General features: G+C 42.9%; 1 protein-coding gene across 3 annotated transcripts in view; it reads left to right on the top strand.

Annotated features, from left to right (window-relative positions):
- Nucleotides 1-21645, top strand: part of onecut2 (one cut homeobox 2) — a 24898-nt gene extending 3253 nt beyond the window's left edge. The window contains exons 3-4 of one of the 3 annotated variants that reach the window (XR_014125027.1): nt 12812-16299; nt 16955-21645. Coding sequence is in view for 2 of the 3 variants with exons in the window: in XM_027024298.3 (XP_026880099.1) it covers nt 12812-13098 (287 nt within the window). In the remaining variant the exon portion in view is untranslated. Of the gene's footprint in view, nt 1-12811; nt 16727-16954 lie in introns of those variants that run through there. The other 2 variants (XM_027024298.3, XM_027024299.3) reach the window with 2 other exon arrangements.
- Nucleotides 21646-22705: the final 1060 nt, after the last annotated feature.

Raw genomic sequence — 22705 nt, 5'->3', positions numbered from 1 at the left:
TTGTTAAATATCGCGTATAACGCCGCCTCCTGCTCCGAGTGTCCCGCAGCGGGCGTGTTTGTGTGTCCGGGGCAGAACTGTCGTCTTCATGGAGGAGGCTGTGAATAGGCTACAGTGTTGTTGATTGCAAGGTTTGATATTCCCATCAAAGCGAGATGCGCGGACAACGGGACAATCGCGCGCCTCCCTGTCCTCGCGACACGGTTGCTGCCCCCTCTAGCGATGGACAGTGCATCTCCAACACTCACTTTCCTTTGTTCATCTGAAGAAAGGCGAGGGACCGAATATTCCTGATCACTTTTTACTACCGATTCAAAACATTTTCCCGATATTTCAGTGTGTCCTTTCGGCGCAGTTGCCAAATTACGTTCCCAATATTTCTTGGTCGAATTTAAGAAGTGGACACCAGCAATGCTGGGGCTAAACAAAATGTTCGTATTCTCCAACGTAGTGCTTCAGATGGCAGTTATTAGGATTACTAGACTGTTATTCACCATGCTGAATGTGTGAGCAGTAGACGTGCTGAATCAGTAATCCTCGCGTGGGTACGTTGTACCTTTCCTAACTGTATTTTTTGAAACACTGGCTCGGATGCCAGTGCTCGTTGCATTATGTACAATAATACATTTAAATACAGCTACTGCTTACATACCAAAACACTGGGAAGTTTATCAACGCATACCATCGTGGCGGCCATTGATTATTTGAATATGGGCTAACAGCACGTGTTCAGTACATCCAGATAATTAAGTGGTCTTTGAATTGACGTACATAAAAGCTCTATCTCGAGCTCTCTTTTGAGGTTCTGCTGTGCACGAAACAAGAACAGTGCCTCTTCATAGAAAAGTAATAACAATAAACGACACGTGGGTTTGTCCAAACCATACGATTAAAAAAAAAAAAAGATATTTGTAAAAAGCACAAAAAGCACAACATTTGGAGACTATACGCGTCGAAGAAGCGGCTTTATCCTTTACTCCGCAGGATTTTGTGTCTTACAGATGGCGGTAAAGTCTGCGACCGGGGATTTGGGGGGAAGGTATTATGTGATCGGCGCGAGGCAGGGGAATTGAAAAGAAGAACAGAAGCTGCATCGGCTCAATGAATTATTGATAGAAATCTCTGCATGACCCGCAGCTCGCGCACAAAACGTCACCTTGTCTTGGGTTAACCAGGCAAAATGTGAAGTCGTGCGCCTGGCTATTTTTCCACACTGTGTTGCATTAGCTGTATTTTTTTAATTAAGTATGAAAATGGAGAAGAAGAAAGAATAATATAGCGCATGCAGTGCATTAACCCGAACGGCATGACAAGGTACAATTATTACAGCTTCTAAAATTCCCATCTCTTTGTGATTCACAACTAGGCTGCGGTGTAATCATATTAAGCTATATAAACTTCGATTCAACGCCATGTAAGCTATAATGACCCGGCTATAAATCTCGGCAACGTAGCAAGCTTTGCGGAAAGGCATGTTTCTTTCGCGGCAGCGGTTGCAGATGCAAGCTCGCCGCGTGATTTGACCGAAGAAAATGGTCCTGTCTTCGCGCTATTAATGTAGTCAAACCAAACGTGACATTTGACTCGGGCTTATTTCTCTCGCAACGTAAGCAATCAGCGCGGCCCGCCAGCTCCGGGTGACACCCAAACACCCCACACCCCCACACCCCGCACCCCCGACCCCCACACCTCACACCTCACACCCCCACACCCCGCACCCCGAAGTCCACACCCAAACACCCCACACCACGAACCCCCGAGCCCCACACCCCACACCTCACACCCCCACACCCTGCACCCCAACCTCCACACTCAAACACCCCACACCACGAACCCCCAAGCCCCACACCCCCACACCCCGCACCCTGACCTCCACACTCAAACACCCCACACCCCCACACCACGAACCCCCGACTGTCTTTGCGACGCTCCATCATTGTCACTGCCCCCGGCACAAGAGCAGACAGCTTCACTAAATGATCAAAAGAGACAAGCAGTGATAAGTCCAGGTACTGGTGAGACTGGAAATAGACTCGTACTGCAGACCAATGCAGGTCAGGTCTGTGACCAAGTAAAGGTATCTAAAGAAATACATCTACAGCCAGTTTCGGGGAGGTGTCTCTCTCTATGTCTACTGCCCTGTGTGATTATTAGCCCACAGGCTTGTTTGTATATCTATTGGCTGAAGAGAGAAGAACAAAAAAAAACAAAACCCTGATGCGATTAGTGTGTGGTCAGATAGTTTACATAAAACTGAGATTAGCATCAGAATTCTAATGGCTCATTCTGATTCATTTAGGTGGTTCATGTGTAGTTAGTTTGAACCCTTTAGGAAATTCTTTTAACTAGGCTTTCAAAACGTATCTTCATTTACACGCGTGATGAAACACTGCAAGATAATTTGGGTTCACCAATGAAAGCAATGCAAGGAATGGTTAGCGAAGTAGTAATCACATCACAGACTTAAGACCTCACACATTCTCCTGCCCAATAACACGTTCAGATCTAAAACAAAACACATATGTATATTGTGCTTTATTTTAGTTTCAGTATTGGCTAGTTATGTCACTTTCTCAAATAAATCTATGCAGCTGAACGGCTGTGGATCGATGGGGGTAATCTCTTAAAGATTAAAAGGGCATTAATGCTGGCAACAATAACATAAACGTGTGGACACAGCAGGCATTGATCTGGAACCCGATCCGGACTTGTTCCGGTAAAGCTGACGATGGAATTTTCTTCCCAGCACTGACTGACTCCGCGCAAAAATCTCCCGTCGGTCTATTCTGAGACGGTTTCTGGCAGTCCTGCTGTGATTGTTTAAAGATGTTTAATCACTCGTGTACTAATCACAGTCCCCACAACGACAGGAATAGGATGGCGGTAAAGAGATGACGCGTTTGACCTTCACGTCCATACTGGGTGTAAGTCTCTCTAGCGTTTGAGTGCTGGTCTGCGCCCCTCATTCCCGCCTAACAGGATCCGAGAGGGACGGTCTCTAATGACTATAATGGATTTTCAGAGGCCGAGACAGACCTTTTAGAGATGCGTTTCTCCTGATCAGGCCAATAAGTGCATAGCTTGGGACAATGGAACAGAATAATTCTGTTAAAAGTGTGATCACGCAACTGTAACACCCCAGATATCAGGGCAGTCTTGGCTGCATGAGTGCTTGGTCAGAAAGAATTGACTATCCGAGTCATCAAGCTTCAAATGTAGGCTATACAAACCATAACATAAGGGAGGCATGATAAATAATCCTCTATTCTGTGTCCTGAGACAAGGCCCACCTGTGTTAGAAGTGCCATAGTGTGTTATAGAGACTAAAGAAGAACGCCCTGGTATATAACAGCATGTGCTGTTGCAAACTATTTACAAGTTTGTAATAGTCTTAGTAGTAATTTAAGACTTAAATCTTATGCTAGCCTCTCACTGTTGTTAATTACTTTTATCCAAATGCATGTTGGAAGTCAGCTGTGCATGTAATGGATAATTAGAACAGTTAATAGTGCTAGTTACAGGGGGATTACATAATTTGCATTTCTACCTGTGTGTAGCTTTTCACATTTTCCAGTTTACACACACACACACACACACACACACACACACACACCATATTTCAAAGCAATATTACACATAGTAAAGTTAATACAATTTTATTATGGGTAAACTGGTCATTTTATGGAAAGCTGTCTAGAGCATTAATTGTTTGTGCAGATGTGTAATATTAAATTAGTGTACAACCTCAGAATGGTCACCCAAACACTTGGCTTGTTTGTTTTAATATAATTTTGCTAAATGATCCTGTCAGGTTGCATAAAATCACACCTCGGGCTTCTCAAAGGACAAGCCATCTGCTCTTGTCTCCACTTGTTCTTTTTTTGTGTATTATCTGTTGAAACGGGTTCACCAGTGGGGTGCAGAAACGTCTCTTGATGTTGCGAAAGGGGAGTTATAGTCCACACTCATGGGGCTCGAGCAGAGACCAGTGTTTCCATCTCTACGGCCCCGTTGCTGTCAGCAAACAGACAGGAGCGCACAAGCCAAAACACGATTTTATCGACCGTTTTGTTTTTTGGTTGTTTTTTTTGTGTTGTTGTTGCTGCCCTGTGAGGACGTCTGTGGGGTTTGTCCGTAAACACTCTCATCACCTGCACCTCTACTGTAGTCCCCATGCCACCCATGGTTTGGTTTGGGATCGAACCCACGCAGTGAGACACTAACACCATCTCCTGCTGTCTCAGTCAGAAACTAATACCGTCTCTTACCATGTGACTGTGAGTCTGTATTGCTCCTCTGACTCCCCTAGAGTTGTGCTGGTACTTGCATGCTTAAGTAGTAACACTTGAAATATTAACGTGTTATGTAGGCTGTTCAGTACAATGATGGTCTCTTGGTAAACTACTTAATAAGTGACCATTCACATAAAGCTCACACTGACCATGCTGAATACACTGTGTTCTTCACATTACATTATAAACATGCTATTACATGTTGTCACATGACCTTTAACTAGCATTGTGACTTGGATGAATCCTTGGTAGGAATTTAGTACATGTGAAGACATGTTTAATGTTAGATTCCTATGTAGACATGAAATATAGGTATTATCAAAGGTATAAATATCACAGAATATTAAGAATGTCACTGATTAATATTCAGAATCTCACACATTAATATTCAGAATCTCCCTGTTTAGGCTTGTTTCCATTTTATGGATCGAAAGGACACAGGTGACAGGAATGACAACAGCAGACACTCTAGTGGCAGTTACAGGGGCTCCACTGCCTGTTACAGGACCTTGCGAACCAGTTACAGGGGCTCCACTGCCTGTTACAGGACCTTGCGAACCAGTTACAGGGGCTCCACTGCCTGTTACAGGACCTTGCGAACCAGTTACAGGGGCTCCACTGCCTGTTACAGGACCTTGCGAACCAGTTACAGGGGCTCCACTGCCTGTTACAGGACCTTGCGAACCAGTTACAGGGGCTCCACTGCCTGTTACAGGACCTTGCGAACCAGTTACAGGGGCTCCAGGGCTTTTTCCCAAGTGCCAGTGCCAGTTACAAGAGGTCCAGTGCCAGTTACAGGGTATCTAGTGCCAGTTACAGTTACAAGGGCTCCAGAGCCCATTACAGGACTTCCAGTGCCTGTTACAGGGGCTCGGGTGCCAGTTACTCAGTTACCCACTCAGGAAGGACGGCAGCTGGCAGAAAAGTATGGGCTACTGTAATAATATAGTTAATAGCCACCAACAGCCCAACATGAACCATCCCAACACACCAGCACAGACGAACCCAGGCAGTTTGCGTGTGCAGTGCTGAACATGGAGGAAGTAATAAGTGCACTGTGTAGACAGCCCAGCCCACACATGCACACACATCTATTTTGTCTGTTCCATTCGCACAACCTTTGAAGCATTAAAAACTTTTGCAACTCAGTTTGGGAGGTGAGGTATATCTTCACCTGGGTGAAATCCTTCTATCTTGTTATTTACCTCGGGCTCTGCTTCGTGCATTCTTCTGTAACCTCTCAGTTGACCTGTGTTTAAAGTTACATTGTTTTATATGTTTTGGATTGAGAGTTTAGACCAGACAAGTTTTAACATAATAGTAATACATCCAAGAATTGATTGTACTCCCTGTTATTTACAGTGCATATGAAAATGATATAGAACTCACAACACCAAAGACTAAGGCTGACTGGAGCAGCTATCCATAAACCTCTTGTCTTATATACCAGCTTTACAGAAGCTTATCTCCTCATCGGCAGTCTTGTTACATCATAAAGTCAATGAGCTTGATATTTGGCTGTATCTATGGTGACAACTGTCTGCAAACAAACCTTTGAACTGCTGATGTCATCAGAGGTTATCCAGACATACCAGAGTGTCATCACTCTGGGCAGGACTTTCTCACTGCCTGCTTTCTGTCTGATTCGAAAGAAATCTTGGAGCGTAAGGGCACTGTTTTTTCCTTTGGTCTCATCCTCAGTCCTTTGGAAAGATCAGGTGATATTCTGACATCAGAGGTTGGCAGAAGCAGGGTGATACATGACTGAGTCAGAGTCATGGAGGAGCATTTACACCCTGCACGCACTCCAACGTCTTCTTCTTCCTCCCTGTCCATATGCAGCCCTTTCTCCACCCCTCACCCCGCCTGTTGCTTTCTCTTTCTTTTCTTGTCTTTCATTTTTGATCTATTTATTTCACTCTTTCCCTGCCTGTCTGCCACTCTCACACTTCCTCCCCCTCCATCCTGTCTCAATCAGCCTTTCTGTCTGTCCCAAGTGTCTGAGCTCCACATTAAGAACATCCGCATATGCACAGAGTGACACAGCTAAGTGCAGGGCTGCAATATAATGCATTTACTAAGAACTTTTACACCCAGTCTGACGCAAACAAGCAAACATACACACGCACGTGCTCACACACACTCACACGCAGGCACATATGTACGCATACATTCACACAGAGTGCCTGATTTTAAACCTACAAGCAGATCCAAGAATATTATATTATTGACTCTGAGAGTAGAACCCTGTGTGTGTGTATTTGTAGGTTTGTGTGTAAATCTATACTGAACTATATTCCAATAGCTTTGCATTTGAGAATGCATGTGTGTGTTTGTGTGTTGTGTTTGTGTGTGCGTAGGGGGGGGTGTGTGTGCGCATGTGTGCGTGTGTGTGTATGTGTGTGTGTGTGTGTGTGTGTGTGTGTGTGTGTGTGTGTGTGTGTTTGTGTGCAAATCAATACTGAACTATATTCCAGTAGATCTGTGTTTTTGAGAATGCATGTGTGTGGGGGTGTATGTGCGTGTGGGTGTGTGTGTATGTGTGTGTGTGTGTGTGTGTGTGTGGGCACACGAGTGTATATGTGAGTGTGTCCATGCATGCGCGTGTGTGTGTGTCTGCCTCTAGTGTGTTATGTAGAGGTTTCACTCAACAAAAAGAAACATCATTGCTGCTCATGTTTTGTGGTGAAATATTGATCTCACCCCCATCCCACCCAACACTGATCACTCACACACACACACACACACACACACACACACACACACACACACAAACTTTGCCCAGCTCTAACGACTGTTGTATCACCTTCAAACTCCAAAGCGATTGCAATCAGAATCCAATCAAATGAAAGGACAGGGTTACAGTGATTGACTGCAGGAATGTCTCCCTGACTCTGCACATTCTCACACTCCATCTACACCACCTCAACCAGCATGTGAGTCATGGCTTTGCATTTCCACTCTGCAGGTGGACTCACTCATTCCCATTTTGCTCGTTCAGTCTGAGAGGAAGGCAAGGCACGTTTATATTGTAAAGTACATTTAAAACAACAGAGGTAATTCAAAAGCTCTTCACATAAATACAAAACAAGAACACAGAAAAAGAAACAGCATCTCAGACAGTCTGCTGCTAGAATTCAATGTCTCCGTCTCTGCCTCTGTCTCCACATCTGGCCACCTCTGTCTCCGTCCCATGTCCGGCGCAAACCTCACAGGATCCCACAGTGAGCAAATGGAAAAGGAGCCCTGCTTCTGCTCCTTCAGTGTGCCAGCTATATCGTGCCTGCATGTATAATTCAGTGCTATAACTACCTCGTTAAAGAGTCCTGCACCTTCATGTGGCGAGGATTATGTTGGTAACGCTGCCCAGTCTAGCATAGAAACATAAGTGTCTCTCTCTATCATGTAATACCTGGTGTAGCAGACTATCCAGCATGCATTACTCTGTTAGGAATGGTCATGTTGGGAACAGCAGTTATCCTTTGAAAAAACTGCTATTTCCACAAATAGGGAAAAATGACAACGTTTAATATATTGGTGTTGGTTACAAAACCACATTATATACATAGTCCTGTTGTAAAACTTTTACTCCACTCAAAAAGAGACATTCCTTGAATTGCAAATGCAACACTACTACTATTTGAATAGAGTGATATCTTTTAGGCATGTTTATGTCATAAGAAGCAGTGCTTTTAGGCTGGCATCGTTTCTGGTAATATCTGCTGGAAGTGTAATTTTTATATTTTGTAAACGTGGTCATACTGCGTTGCTTTAACTGTAGGGTGTCGCGTATCTGTTATTGGACTATTGATTGCTGTGCTCGGCGTTTGTTATGGGATGTAAATAGATTGTGAAATTAAACGCATGGTGCTTTAGGCCTGTTATTAATTACTCCAGTCAAACTGACTAAAAATGAATTATTCCCACCTATTTAAGCCTATAGGGAAACATGGAGCGCAAACCCAGGGCGGTTAGGAATATTGCGCTCGGACGTCGCGTGAATGTGTCCGGATCATTTCTGACACATCTGGCCCTCTCCACGCGTCGCTGTTGACGCATAACATTGATTTACATTTGCCAAAGGTGGAGGATAAACCGGGACCGGCAGAGGAGCTCTTTTTCATTTGATGAAAGGCCAAGGAAACCCACTGCATCGATCGCATTGATTTAACCTTACCCCTTTAGAAAACCCCAAAGTTGACACCCCTTCCCACCGTGCAAATGGTAAATCCCTCTAAATAATATAATTGCTTTTTGATCGCACTGTAAAGAGAGCTATAAGAAGCAGCAGTGATTGAATCACTGTTGCGTGGACGGCCTTTGGCGGGGGGGATTGCGTTTCACAGACGTGTGCGCGAGGAGGTTTTGGCCTGGCCTTCTTTTTTTGCTCGCGGTAAGCAGAATTCCAAATGATGACAGTAAAAGCGCCGCAATAACCAGGCGCGCGTACTTGTGTTCGGGCAAAGGCGACGGAATGCAGGTATTTGATATACGTTAACTATATCAAAGTGGAGCCCCTCATTATTCGTTTTATTAGTATGATTAGCATTATGCCAGGTAACTCTCTTGCTCGTTTAAGGCAAAATAACCCACATGCAAATAAATTTAGCTTCCACCCCCCCCCCCCCCCCCCCCCCCCCCGTGTGTGTCATTTCAATATTTTGACGTTGCAATATGCATTTCCAAGCATTTCAAGGGGATTTTCGCATAGCCTAAGAAAGAAAAGGGCTGGGCTTTGTAACGATAACTAACGCGACCATCAAACAGCAATAAGAGAAGCCATTGTTATCTGATTCTGCTCCATGGCGATATAATTAACATCGTTTGCTGTGGTTTGGAGAGAATAAGCTAATTCAGGTTTATCTGATGCAATTAAAGCCTTAATGTTACTGCCAAAACATAAGCGTGTATCTGAAACGCGCCTTCGCGGTATGCAAACGTTTATCTAAAATAGTTCACATGCATTTTCATCTTTGCAGCCTAATTTTGAAGGAAGGATTAATCAGGCTGGGAAGAATCGACCCCAAATAATCAACATGAACTAGTTAAATACCTTAATGTGCATGTAGCCTAGTATTTGCAGTGTTTTGTTACAGCGAAGTGCACCTTCAGACACACGACAGGATATAAATTATCGCAAATGAGTCTGTGTGTTAAGAAAATGAACGTCTGTAATGGATGCCTCGAGCAGAATGGCCCTATGCACTCATATTACTCGGTTACAGCGAGGCCGCTAAGGCAGGACTAGTACATTATTGGTGAATATTGCCATCTTCTGGCTAAAGGCGATTTCGACATGTCTCACATCAGAAATAATGCAATCCTGCAAAGAAAAGATCACGCGTGCGTGAGTTTGCACTTTGGAGTTTTCATGGGTTCATAATGATTTTGCTTTAAACTGACAAATACCTGTTGTTGTTTTTTTCATGGTGAATCCAAACATGTTTTCAGAATTTCTCTATTACCTATAGTGTTTTTGTTCGAGTATGTCATTAAGTATAGTATGAAAAAGCTATACCAAGAAAGTGGAACACCTCTCTGTTGGCAGACTACTGCTGGACACTGATGGACCTGAGGGCAAGTATAAGCAAATATCACATATTGTACATTTTCCATGTACATTTGTACATATTTTTAATTTTTACGTCATAGGAAAATTCTAAAAACAGATTCAAATGCAGCACAAAAAGTAATATAAGGTTATAAACTATTTTAGTTTGTGAAAAGAGTAAAAGTTCAAATTAGGTTCACTAGATCAAATATGCTGTGAATTCATCTAACTTGTATCCGACATATTTCAAAACTCTTTAGGCATACTTGACTTTGAAAATAGGAACAGTATCATCTGGGAAAGGAGTGACGTTCATAAAAAAAGAACTTTGGCCTGGTTCAGCACCGTGGACAGCGGCCCAGGCGTGCGTCGCTCTGTAGTCAGTGGCGCTTATTCGCCGTTATACGCCTTTGCTTTGAGCATGAATTATACATGCTGAACGCAGACCTATCGGTGTGCATTTCTCTTTATCAAATATTTAGTTCAGTGCTATGAGAGGATGATGGCCAGTTTTGTGGAGCATGAGGGACTATTGTGTTTTTAAGCCTCCTCCGTTCGCTGACTTAAGGAGTCTCGCTGCCTTTCTTCCTCGTCGGCATTATTTTTATTTATTTATTTTTTTGTGTGTCTGTAGCTTTTTTAACTGGCTGATTTAGTAGTCGTGGAGTTTTACCCTTTTGTGCTCTGGCAACGTAAATAGTGTTTTGTGTGTCCGCCGAGGAATTACATAGACAAAGTAAATGCGTCACACACAGGTTCTAAAAAACAGGCCAGCCTCGCGCACGTGTTTATTTCCACCCGCTCCTGGAGTTTCCTCTTACATAATAGTTTTGTACTCAGTTGCGTACTTAACCTGATTTATATTGATCGTGCCCGGCCTCAGTTGTGCATACTTAATTCAGAGAAGTAATCAAATCAAATCTTAAACCGTGTGTGTGTGTGTGTGTGTGTGTGTGTGTGTGTGTGTGTGTGTGTGTGTGTGTGTGCCCTACAGCATTACGATTCACACTCTGAACTTCTGCCTTAAGTATTGGTTACAAATGTCAGCAAGTCATGTTGTGTTTTTGTTTCTGAGAACACGTGTTTAACAACCTGGTTTAATTATATATAACAGTGCGCATGTTGTATTTAATTATACACAACAGTGTGCATGACTCCAGTACTGGAGGGCCGGAATTCAGCGCAGTTTGGTGAATCTCTGCTCAGACACCCGATTCACCTCATCATCACCTCAGTGTCAGAGCAGGGAGATCGACAAACTCTGGACTGGACTACGATCCTCCAGATTCAGAGCTGGACACCCTGGGCCGGCGTATTTTGTATTTTGTATTTGGGATGTCCGTATCAGTTCTACGATCAGCTACCTTTATCTCTCCTTAAAAAGCTGTTAGGGTGCTTCTGAGACAAACCCTGTAAGACTGAAGTAAATCCTCCACTACTCCAGAGACACACACACGCGTGCACACAATGATATCAGTTAAAACAAACCTTAAACCGAATTCCTGCTTTAGCCATCACCTGCATTTATCCACACTCATCCTTCATGCCAGCTGTAAATAACGCCGGCTTCAGTCCAGAACTCAACACACCATCGCTGGTGACGCAGACGCCATTAGACCTGCACTGACTCCCTGGCCCCTCCCTGCGGATGCTGGGAACGAATGTGTTTGAGTTTTAAAAATACAGTTCTCATCTTTCCTTTGTCCTGACGGAAAAAGCTGGGTAAGTATGTAGATCGCATTGCATCGTGGGAGTTATACAGGAAAAAGCCGACGTGCTCACTACAGTTGTTGGAGAGCAAAATGTAAAAATGCTGCACGTGTAAAAAAAAAAAAAAAAAAGAAAAAAAAGAAAACGGATCCAACAGAAAGGAAACCAACGTTGAAAAACACAAAGCACCAGTGGCCTGTCTGCTTGTACATGACTAGAACGAGTCTACGCAAAGTGTGCACATGAAGGCCATCAGTAAAACCTACACACACATCCTGTAGGGATGGCAAGGTGCTTGTAACACCAAGGTTCCCACCTTTCTGTGATGTCTGATGCTATGCGTTCAGGTGTGAAGAACCATTTCTCCCAGCTATCAGTATTCTCTGTGTATGCAGTGGACACTTGTGACTTTAGTTCTGTGTCATGAAACATTGATTTTGTCTTATTCCAGAACTGGAAGGAGTCTTATGATTTTGGCAGTGGCTTGTCATGCTCTCCTGACAGCGCAAAGTGGTGCTTGCAATATCAAGGTCATGGGTTCAATTCCCAGGGAGCACACACACACACAGTGTCATACTGAGAAATGTGAAAGTTGCTCTGGACAAGGGTGTGTGCCAAAGGCTGTAAATGTTAGCAGCAGTTATTCTATCTCTGAACAAAACCTCTACTCTTCTTTAACATAAACACACTGCCTGAGGTGAAGTCCCCCACCTGAGCTCACGTAAACACACTTTCTAGCTATTCTCACCCTGCCAAACCCCCACTGCACGTGTGCTGTTATATTCACAGGTAGGAAGCTGTGTCCGTGTTCTTCTTCACGTTGGTCGCGCTGTTCCATGTCGCTCTGGCCAATCGTGCGCTGAAGGCTCTTGCGCTGCGTGCGCCACCGCAGTCACACTGACGGCTAAAAATACCCCGCACCTACTTCTCACGCCGCCCGGATCATCTGGGGGAATCTCAGTGGCCGCCGAGGCAATTCCTGCAAGGACACTGGGGTCCTTCTCTGAAGTCCCAAGCGTTTCCGGGGGAATACGGCATTGATCCGAGAGGAGCGGATGGAGAGAGATGTGCCGTTCTCGTGACACACAGTTTAACAAGAAATAAAACCGAGAATTAGAACTGACAACTCCACTTACGTTCCTGGAGAGTGATGTGCATCATTGTCATGCATGTGCTGTAAATGTTTATTTTTAGGAAAGTTCCGGTTCAAACCATATTAATTATTGTTCTTTTATTCTGTTTCTCTCTTGTTCAAAAGCATGCAAAAGAAAAGAGCAAGACTCCAGCAAGGAGAGGAGCGCCACACCAAAGAAGTCCCGCCTGGTTTTTACTGACCTCCAGCGGCGAACACTACTGGCCATCTTCAAAGAGAACAAACGTCCGTCCAAAGAGATGCAGCTGACGATCTCTCAGCAGCTCGGCCTGGAACTGAGCACTGTTAGCAACTTCTTCATGAACGCCCGCAGACGCAGTCTGGACAAATGGATGGACGAGGGAAGTCCGGGTGGAGGGTCCTCCACCTCCAGCACTTGTACCAAAGCCTGAATCCAGAAAGATTGGTGGGACCGGGGGGTGGGGGTGGGGGGTTAAAGAACCTGGGCATGGGGTGGGTGAAGGGGGCAGCACAGGGATGGAGCACGGGGTGGGGACGGAGGGTGGAGAAGCCAGAGCTTGGGATGCTAGGCTTGGGCTTATGCACCAGGGAGGGGGTGATCCAGTCAAATATCAACGTTTCCAAAGAAGAAAACAACAACAACAACAACTCTTTTTTTTTTGGGGTGGACTTGAGGAAGGGAGAGGGGCTGCTTACTGGCCAGCGTAGCAGAAATAATCACCAGTTTGCATATTCAAGGAGCGAGAGAGAGGGGGAGGGGCCACACTACAGCACTCACTCGTCACACTTCTGTTGACGTCACGCTATCTCAGCCATCTCCACATTTATAGAGTCCGTTAGCAAAGGTGGACTCATCCCAGTTACAGCCAGGATGAAAGGGAACCTTCTCGATGCGTGCCATCAAAGTGAAGTAACATAGATGTCTCCCTACACACTCCAGGGAGAATCTTCCAGTGCGAATGCCAAGGGGTCACAGCATATGATGAATTGTTTTACACTGCAGGCAAAATCTCCTCCGTTTCTGTTTCTTTTTCAGATGTGCATTAAGGGGAACTTCCCAATCCCAAAACCTTCAGGTTAACCAGTGAATTAGAGAGGGAAAGGAGCTCCATTCACCAGGATCTCCTAGTAGTGCATTAGCAATGCTAACGCTGAGCTAGAGTAGTTTCTTAGAGATCTACATAGTCTACTTCCTGCAACATAAGGAGAGATTTCATTGGTCAGCTTTAGAGTATCTGCCATTGGCAGGAATGCAAGCACAAATAAGGAATGGTTAAGTAAACACACACACACACAGACAGACAGACAGACAGACAGACTGGTACAACGTCAGAAAACAGAAGTGGCCAGCCAAGTACATGAGCACAATTTTGAAGCACATTTTTCATTTGCAATAGAAAAGGGGGTTGGACCACAGAGAGTGTTCTTCAATCATTAGAAAACTCAGGTTGCCATTTCTATGACGCGACTGAAGAACATCCATAACACAGGCTTCCCTCCCTCCCACCCACAGACACCCCCCCATCCCCCTAACCCCCCCCACACACACACACACTCAAAAATCACACAAAAGGCAAATCACCTAAAAGTAGAAAATCCATGCTAAACACCATCTCGCCCTTTCACTAAATTATATTATTTTTCCCAAGACTTCCAGCAGTCACCTACTCTCATAGTTTTTTTTGGGGTTTTTTTGTACTACAATATTTCCACTGCTAGCTAGGGAGCCAAATAAAAGAGAACTGACACTGGCAATCAGGGCCTTTATAAGAGAATAAAAGTGGACAATCTCCTAAACATTGCCTGTCAGTCTGTCTCAGCCACAGCCACAGGGGAAGAGCCAAGAGCAGACGGACTCAGTGCTCTGCTGGGTACGGCACACCTGTCTGTAGCGGTCAGACGAGTTAGCAGTGCCCGCTCATAAACACAGAGCACTCAGTCTCACACTTGCTCTTCTTCTGGTCGTACAAAAAGCCATCCTGTTGTTGTTGTTTAGCTAAAATGTCATATATTCATCTGTAGGAGTTTTCCATATATGCTGTTATTTATGGAGGCATTGCATATTAGACCCTCACTCAGTATTAAGCTGAACCCTAGGGAACAGAGCCAGTCTGCAGCCCCGCCCCGAGTCTGCAGCCCCGCCCCCAGCCCGAAGCCCCGCCCCCAGCTCCACGCAAGGCCAAAGGCTTTCGGGATCATTCAAAACTGACACTTAAGACTTTTTCTATTTATTGACAAATCGAAACCAAAGAAACTTTTTTTCTGCACCTAACTGTTCTACAAACAAAAAACCCCAAACTGTTCAAAAAAAAAAAAGAATAAAAAAAAAAGGAACAGCGACGAACAAATGACGACGATGAAGATGAATGGGGACTTTGCTCTGCTCTGATTCATCGAGACTGTGGAAGTGGGAAGCAAAGCTGGCCTGAAAGGGTTAAAACACGCAGGAGCTGCGTCAGACACGCACCGGCCGCTAGCGATGTCAGAATAATGGGTCTCTCTCCAAAAAAAAGGGTCTCTCTGAAAAAAACGAAAAAAGTTGAAGATTGTCTTTAACGTGTGCCTATGCAGTTTTTCACCAAAATGGAAAAAAACGAACCACGAGAACCTCATCAGCTACAATACCAAAGATCTCCAGTTCCTATATCCTACAGCAGTTCCCCTGCCCACAGTTCGCTATGTGCTTGTGTGTGTGTGTGTGTGTGTGTGTGTGTGTGTGTGTGTGTGTGTGTGTGTGTGCAGTGGTGTTTTCAAACAGTATCTCTTTGTTCCAAACATGGGAGCTGTAGGGAATTCAACTCGATCTTGCTCGCACAGAAAGAGTCACACTGGTTGGCCATTCTCAGTCTCCACCTGAAAGGTGAGGTTGGGGGGGCGGGGCGCTGGGAGGAGGGGCCAGGGGAGAACAGCCCAGCCCCGCCCAATCCCGACTCCTGCAGAAGGGCCAACATGCGGGGTGAAACTTGGTCAGTAGTCATACCAAAGATAAACTCCACTGAATACAACTCATCCCAGCGAACGAACAAACACCAGTGCTCCCATTTAGAACACGCTGAAGACCAGTCAGCACATTCCAGCACCACATGCACACAGGCGAACACCTCATCTATTACACTTCTCTTTGCATTTAAGTTAGCGTGTTTTTTTAAAAATCGTTATCGTGTGACAGGACAGCATCAAAGAACGTGATGGCACAGATGCCGACTTGTTGTGAGTAGAGTCACAAAGGAAGCGTAATTCATTCAGATTTCTGACATTTCCCACATGTAAGTCAGATGTAAATGTAATCAGATAGGTCTGAGCTCCCATGTTTGAGAGAGAGAGAGAACTGTTCAGGGGTTCAGAGGGTCGGTAATTCAAGGCACAACCATGACCGACACGGTAAACACACTCACAGCTGTGCGGGGCGTTCGAAAGCAACGTAAACAACACAGGTTCATCAGTTCAGAGGAAACTGCAAAACTATCGGTCGAATAGCTTTATCTTTTTAGTTCTCTCTCTTTAAAAGCTTCTAATCCAAAGATACTCCAATGGCTGTGACCTCTTAGTGACCTTTGACACCTAGAGGTCGTGGTGGAGTCTGCTTCCACTTTCCCTTCAGTCAGGTCTTGAGAAATATCAGCCAACCTTGGGTACGAAATCCAACCAAAAAGAGCTTTCCATTGCTTCTTTTTTAGTACTTTGCCAATGCCTGTGTACAATAGTTTTTCCTAGGTTTCGCAATATATGATTATTTATGTAATTTATATTTGTTATAATTGAACTTAATTTAAAATTGCATAAACTCCCCCAAAATCATTTTTCCCTTATTAGCTTGCCAAAGTTTACATTTTTTGTTTATGTCTTTTTTTTTTTAGTGTCCGACACTGTCAAATTTATTTATTTATGAAGTGTGCTAGTACACATGCTTAGCTTTTCTTTTTTAAATTATTTAATATTATTTAATTAGTGATAATTGTTTTGATGAATATTTATGGATTATTGAGAATGTTAGTGCATCAAAGATGCAGTGCTTGTGTCTGTTAATTTATTATTAGTTAGCTTTACTTAAAAGAGCAACAAATGATATTCCACATGTGGTAGATGTGAGCTTAGTTGGCTGTACAATATTGCCAAATATTATTTAAGTAATTTAGCTGGTTTGATTTCTTTGATTATTGATTTTCTTCCAAATGATAATAGTACATTGTTTGATTGCTAGTGTCTGAATGAGCATTGTATCTTGGCATCTGTGATGGATTAATCATTCTGTCTGTTTGCATCTTGCTGGCCATGCTGGACGAGCAGATCATTTCAGCCTGATGTTTTAGCCACAGACTGGACAGGGCAACACGTTAATGAAGATCAAAGCAGAACTCACCAAAGACAAAACCAGGGACGCTGAGAGGCCGGTGGTTCCCTACTTCACCCGCAGAAGGAAAACAGAGGATTCCCTTAAAACTAGCTGCTTCCAAGACTGACTTGTGTGCGTGTATTAAAAAAAAAGTCTTTGTATTTCTATAGTGAGAACCAAAGAGGCTACCTCACTGAATTTTCCATTTGTAATTTTAATCGTGTTGATGAAACCAAAGATACCAAAGATTCTTTTTCCTCCAGTACGGTCTGCGCTTGCGTTCATGCCCGCCCTCTGATAATGTCACCCTCTCCACGCGGAAGCCTCTGGCCTTCCCTACACCCTCAGCTCTAATGCGTGTAGTCCAGGAAGGACCGCACTGGTCCCAGTCTGAGATACCAAAGCAAAACTACATTCCACACATACCAGAAAACGCAGAGAGCTGGAGGGTTCGTGGTGTTTGTTGAAAAGTTGAAACTCCCATGGTAGGGCGTAAAGTAAAGGGGAGACTCTCCAGAATGTTCCTTCCTGCCTGGGAGCTATTTGAGTTGAAATAAAAATGTTCTGTTCAACCTGAAAGGAGGTTCGCACTCAAATAGTTGATTTTTGTTCCTTTCTTGAAGCTGTTTTGTTATTTAAATGTGCGCATTGAAAATTTCTAGTGCCAAAGTGTGATCACTGTCACGGATGACATGATTGTATCCGACGGAACAACAGAAGAAAATGACTCGGATTTATTATGGAAGCTTATCAAATATCCATTTCAGTGAAATGCAACATTAAGGTGAAATACAAAATCAGTCTCTCCAAGAAAACCAAAAGTTCCGTTCATATAAGATTAGTATTTATGTACAAAACCTCTAAAGTCAAAGAAACATTTTTAAAACTAAGGAGACTGATGAGAAGAACCTTCCGGAAAGCACATCAGAGCTGTCTTCATCTTAGTGCTAATGTACCCATTAGGACAGAAAATGGAAAAATCTGTTTGGGGACAGACACACTGATGTTTAACATAAAATAACAGAGTCTCAATAATCTCCCCATGGATTTGGTCAGGAACGATATTAATGACGTGAGCTCTCAATGAATATGAGGGAAAACCAGAAAAGGTGTCTTTGGACACAAATGTCCCTTCAAACAGATTCTCTCCATTTTTAGCTACTTCTGTTATTACTTTATTTTTTTACAAGGAGAGGAACTCCAAAGATGTGGAGAGCACATTTGTCGCAGAGCACTGAGATATGAGATGAGTGCCTTGCTTGAACTGCTGTGACCTTTCACCCTCTGTTCTCCTTCTTCCTGTGTATACCTCAGTGGGGGGCGCACCTGCGCATACGCCCAGTGATCGCTGCCCTGCTTCTGTGGTGCTTTGCCATGCAATCATGCAAAGAACAAAGTCAAAAATGATACCAAAGGCTTTAAAGACTTCCTTCCTCTCTCTGTCTCTCTCTCTCTCTCTCTCTCTCTCTCTCTCTCTCTCTCTCTCTCTCTCTCTCTCTCTCTCTGGTTGCATAGCTTTAAATAATAAAGAGGGAATAAACTAGTGGCATGTCAAAAGCGCAGACCGTGCTTTCCTTACCAAAATTGTTCTCAGATATACCTCATAGATAATAGTGTTTAGGGTAACGTTATTATAGCGTATGTAAGAAATGATTCACTTACACTTCTTTTTTGGTAACTGTGACTTTACGAGACAAACGGGGGAAAAAGCTTTATACATTTTGAGTTGTGATTTTTGTAATAGTTGAAGAGGTGCGCTTACCCAAAACAAATGCTTGTCTTATAATCTCATTAATATAACAACTTCTTCTTTTTTCATCTTTCACAGTATAACTGGGGGTTTTCTGTTTGTCTTTGTTGTTTTCCGCTCACAGCTTCTTATTGTTTTCATTTGATGGATTATTTTCTGAGGATGGGCTCGTGTTGTTCTTAAGGATATTATGGGTTTGGTTTTTGGGGGGAAAGGTTGCTGGATTGAGCCCAAAATGTAAAGGTTTTTACAATTTTCATACTTCCATGTAAAACGCCAGTTCTTTTGTTGTGGTTAGGCTGATATTTCTGTTTCTCATTTGCCTTTTTAAGTTCATTTTTTTGTCATATACTTGTTCTGTGTGAAGGTGTAGCATAACAGTTAGCAGCAGTCATTCAAATGCTGTAGGCCTGAGTTTCTGCATGAATATATTTACAGTAAGCTAGCAGTGTACTGCATTGTGGTTCCAAACTTTAAATTCAGAAACCGTCCCATTCAAGTAAACCTCAGTTTTGCATGTTAGCCTGTTATTAGTTTCTGAAAAGCTCTGCTCAGTTGTGTATATATTGGCCCATGTGCTCATCCGAGGACAGCATATTTTGACTCAACACAATTTGCCACAATAAATAGGAAATTGGTTCACCCAAACCACTTTGCAAATGTACAGTATTACATTTCTCTCCAAATTGCCAAAGAAAAATACCTTTAACTCCCACAAGTCTATTTACTACAATTTCATTTTCAATTCTTAATTGTGCACCTGGTTAGTCAGTGTGGTCTCAAAATTGCAAAATCGTAACCATTTGTGTGACTCAACTCATGAAAAGTTAGGAACAGTCAACATTTGGCCTGGTGTTGTACTTGGTTCTTTTTGTTTCTTGTTCGTTTATGTTGGTACGAAAGGATGGGGAGATCACACTGACTTTAGACAGCAATATGCTTGTAAAACAAAGATGATCCTGTTAACAGAACATTAAAAGAATAAAAGCCTCAAATATAATGATGTCACATAATGAACTGCACCTGGCACTCTGCTCTTACTGTAATAATGCTTCATTCTGCTAAGAACAGCGCCTCCTAATGTTTGAAGGTGAGACGTACCGGGAAGCTTTATTACAGCGCAAATCTAGAGAGCCAATAATCTTAATGTAACAGGACCGACGAGCTAAAACTATCCTGCACTGTCCTGTAGGCTGCACTAACGGAACAGGCTGGAGGGCCATCACTGGCTGTCTGTCCTGTGTCCAGGTTTTAAAAATGATGTTGCAGTCTGAAGGCTGATCCAGGCAAAAATGACTAATCAAGGGTTATTATAGCCAAAGTTCCAAAGATAAATAAGAAATCAATGATTAACAATTGTTTATTTCATTTTTACATTTCATTCAGTTTACTTTTTATTTTGGTAATATATAAAAAGGAGATTATTTTTGCTCATCAATGAATTGCGAGTAAACGGGTAAAATTTGGAAGGTCAAAAAATACTTTTCATGATTAAAAAAAATACAGAACATTCAGAAATCACGTTTTCCACATAAAGTGTGAACACAAAGAAATCAAGACAATGAAGTTTTTAAGTTGTTGTTATCAGTCAAATCAAGGGTTTTGCTGAATCGTTTTAAATTCTTCCACCAAAATGAACATTAGCGCCAGAACCGAGAGTTGTGGGATGTGAGGTTGAAGACATGCCAGCTTCTCTAACTCCTGTCAAAACTGAAAGTACCTTAGTAAGAATGCATATACTACAAAATGTATTAATAAACACTGATTGTATTATTAACCAAAGGATAATGCCATCTTTGCATCTGTCACAGAGACTACAGATTGTATTTTCCATTGAATTCTTCATATTCTTCAATGAAAGAGTATTCTGTATTAGGTATTAAACTACTTAGATTAAATAAACAAATTAAATGCATTGAACTTTTAACAAAACTTCCATAAAGTGCTGGATATGCAAGGGATACAACTTTACCTGGTTACACTAACGATGTTTACAGTGTCCCAGTGTAGATCTGTGTTTACCTGCTGCAATAGCATGATATTAATGATATTAATGTACAGGTATAGAAAATTCCAGAACAGTGTGAGAAATTCAGTGCTGGAGCAGTGCTAGAGTCCAAGTCCTGAGCTGTTCATTCTCTGAATTGAAAACTGAGGCATGTTTTCTTTGAATGTGTTACAATACACAGTGTCATGTTATTTTGTCAGATGTTTTTTATCCACATTTGAGCCTTGTGTGATTGCTACACACACCCTCCTTCACAGTCTTACATTAGTAAGGGAATATTTACGCAGCTGAGGTGAGCCTTTACGATCGCATTTGATCTGTTTGCATGTGTTTAAGTAGTTTTACTTTTTTGATCAAACAATGCATTTCGGATCCTCAGTGTATGAACCTCCTACATTCAGGTAGGATCTCCGATTAGTATTTGAGCCTTTCATTTTTTGCAATATTAGTATCTGTGTTTGAGTAAAAAAAAATGTAAAAAGTAATAAAAACTAAAAAAGAAAGAAAAAAGATGGAGGTAATGAAGAGTAAAAAATCACACGTATCAGTGTTACATGTTGCGACAACTGCATACACACATTGGAGCTTTTAAATATTGTTCAAAGTTGTTGACGTATTGGGCACTTTAAAACGTAATCAGAGAAACCATCCCAGTCCTCTTCCATATGATTCTGTTTGTGTGTTTGTGTACTGTTTATCTCAGCTGTTTACCACGTTACGCTGGACCGTTGCTAAGCGCATTAGTGATGTCTGCATCAGGCTTTTCCTTCATTGTTTTTAGTTTTTCTTCAATACCTCGTTTTTATTCCCACTATCATCGGATGGTAGTGCTGTATATTCTGCTATTAATATCAAATAAACAGCTCTGATTCATTCACATCACAGAGGTCGATGTCGCTGTGCATTCTTCTGTGTTTTTTTTAAATTGTGGAATAATTTTTAAAAATGTGGAGAGATGGAGCCCTTTTCCTGAGGCTAACACACATCCCACTACAAACCTGCATGTGAACTCTCAATAAACTGGGAAGCTTGCAGCAGAGTTCTATGCCAGCACCGGCCTGCCTGGTTCAAATACTTAAAGTCTTGGTAGACGTGTCAGGTGTATCACTCAGATGGTTCTCTTGGGCACAGGGGCAAAGATCCAGGCACACCCCACACCTTCATCAGTGTAGAGTCAGGCCTAAACGTTTGATTAAACAGCGCTCAGTTTGAATTGGACATGCTCCTGATATCTCAGATCTTAGAAAGTGGCCAACTGCCCCGGTCACCATACTACCTCTCTTACTGAGCGTCAGGTCTTACAAAATACATTTTATATTTGCACCTGCCATTTTCATAGTCATGCCTCTTGTTATAAATAATCTCACATCGAAGATCTGAACTGAAGCACCAAAATCTCTCTCTCTCTCTCACACACACACACCGCTTCTTTATCTTTAAACAGCAGTGTCAATACAAAACTGCAACCTTTTCAATGGTCTTGAAGTAGCTCATGTTTGATTTCTGTCAAACACACAATCTCCCTCTCTCTCCCACCCCACCCCACCCCACCCTACCTCTCAGTTGCTTGGGCAACCAACATTCAGGTTGCCGTCTTATCTGCTGACATTTTGGCTTCCATTACCTGGCAGGGAGATTAGAGGGTGAGATATGGTATGGTATTAAGAAATATGTTCCAAGTCACACACTTAGCTCTGTCGAGTGCAACCTACATATCAGAGCAAACGAGGCCAGCTTCCACAGAGAGTCAAACGTTTGGACTGTGCAGGGAAAAGGGCATATATAAAGAAAAAAAAAAGAAATGCTTGTAAAATCCAACCAAAGTGCCTGGAGGTCTGTGAGGGTAAGGAAACCTTTGAACAGTCCAAAAATAATCTTTGGAATTCCTCACCAAACACTGTTCTAGATCATTTCATGTAGTGTTGATTTCTGTAGAGGACAGAAGGT

This window comes from Electrophorus electricus, chromosome 8 (genome assembly GCF_041902795.1).
Source record: "Electrophorus electricus isolate QZ-2024a chromosome 8, ASM4190279v1, whole genome shotgun sequence".
Classification (NCBI taxonomy): Eukaryota; Metazoa; Chordata; class Actinopteri; order Gymnotiformes; family Gymnotidae; genus Electrophorus; species Electrophorus electricus.
Note: the sequence above shows the minus strand (reverse complement) of the source record. Positions and strands in the feature narration are given on the sequence as shown.